The sequence below is a fragment of the Chaetura pelagica genome, unplaced genomic scaffold (genome assembly GCF_000747805.2).
Source record: "Chaetura pelagica isolate M959 unplaced genomic scaffold, ChaPel_1.0 scaffold453, whole genome shotgun sequence".
NCBI lineage: Eukaryota > Metazoa > Chordata > Aves > Apodiformes > Apodidae > Chaetura > Chaetura pelagica.
The window spans coordinates 741652-742517 of NW_009952879.1; the positions used below are offsets into that span (position 1 = coordinate 741652).

Sequence of the window (866 nt, forward strand, 5' to 3'; positions counted from 1 at the left end):
TTTCCCCTCAAGTGTGCCCAGAAAAGCAAACAAATCCCACGTCTGAATTCAAGGAAATTGACTTGTGTTCTTCCTAGAACACAGCTGAACTAGCTTATTCAACTAAGATCCCAAGACTAAAATTGGAGCAAAGCATCCATTACCTTCCTACAATAAACTCTGGAGCAATTAATGCTGGGCACAAACTATTTTTTATCATAGAAGATTACTCCTGAATTTTTTTTCTCATTACCATCCTTCATTTCAGGAACTAAATACTAATAAATTTTCAATGTAGATAGATACATTTTTTTTTTAAGTGTTTGTGTCATCAAATGTGTTGGTGGTAATCTACTCTCAGTATTTCTAGGAGGCAGGACTTCTATAGTTAATCTTTGAACTGAAACTACTGTAGGAATATTATTCCCTGACCAGTAACTATGGCTGTAATCTCACCACATAAAAGCAGGACAGCCAAGTTGCAGTGCAAAACACGTCTAGAAACAGGTGGACAAGTAAATCATAGCAAATGAAGTCTTACAAATTAAACTTAACTAAACAAGACATACAAAACACAGAAAAGGGAAAACTTGAATCAGTTCATCCCTAGGACACCAAGAAAGTGGTAACAAAACTTTGGTAGCTAAAAATGGCAGCATGTTAGTGTGCTAATGTCTGCCTCAAGGAGCACTAGTAGTTACTTGATATTACATAAAACTTTTATTCAGAGACAAAGATTCCTATTAAAATTCATCACCATTACCTGCTGCAGTCTTGGAGCTGTTTTTTCACTGTCAAAGCACAGTGACTTTGCCAGAGTTCCATCAAAGCAGGAAATCATCAAACCACCTCAGTGCTTCCAAGCACTACTCTACAGCAACAGGTTA

General features: G+C 36.7%; 1 protein-coding gene across 1 annotated transcript in view; it reads right to left on the minus strand.

Moving 5' to 3' along the window:
• MAP2K1 (mitogen-activated protein kinase kinase 1) overlaps positions 1–866 on the minus strand; it is a 23608-nt gene extending 22742 nt beyond the window's left edge. The window contains exon 1 of the mRNA XM_009995282.1: positions 743–866. Coding sequence (XP_009993584.1) covers positions 743–804 — 62 coding nt within the window. The 5' untranslated portion in view covers positions 805–866. The remainder of the gene's footprint in view (positions 1–742) is intronic.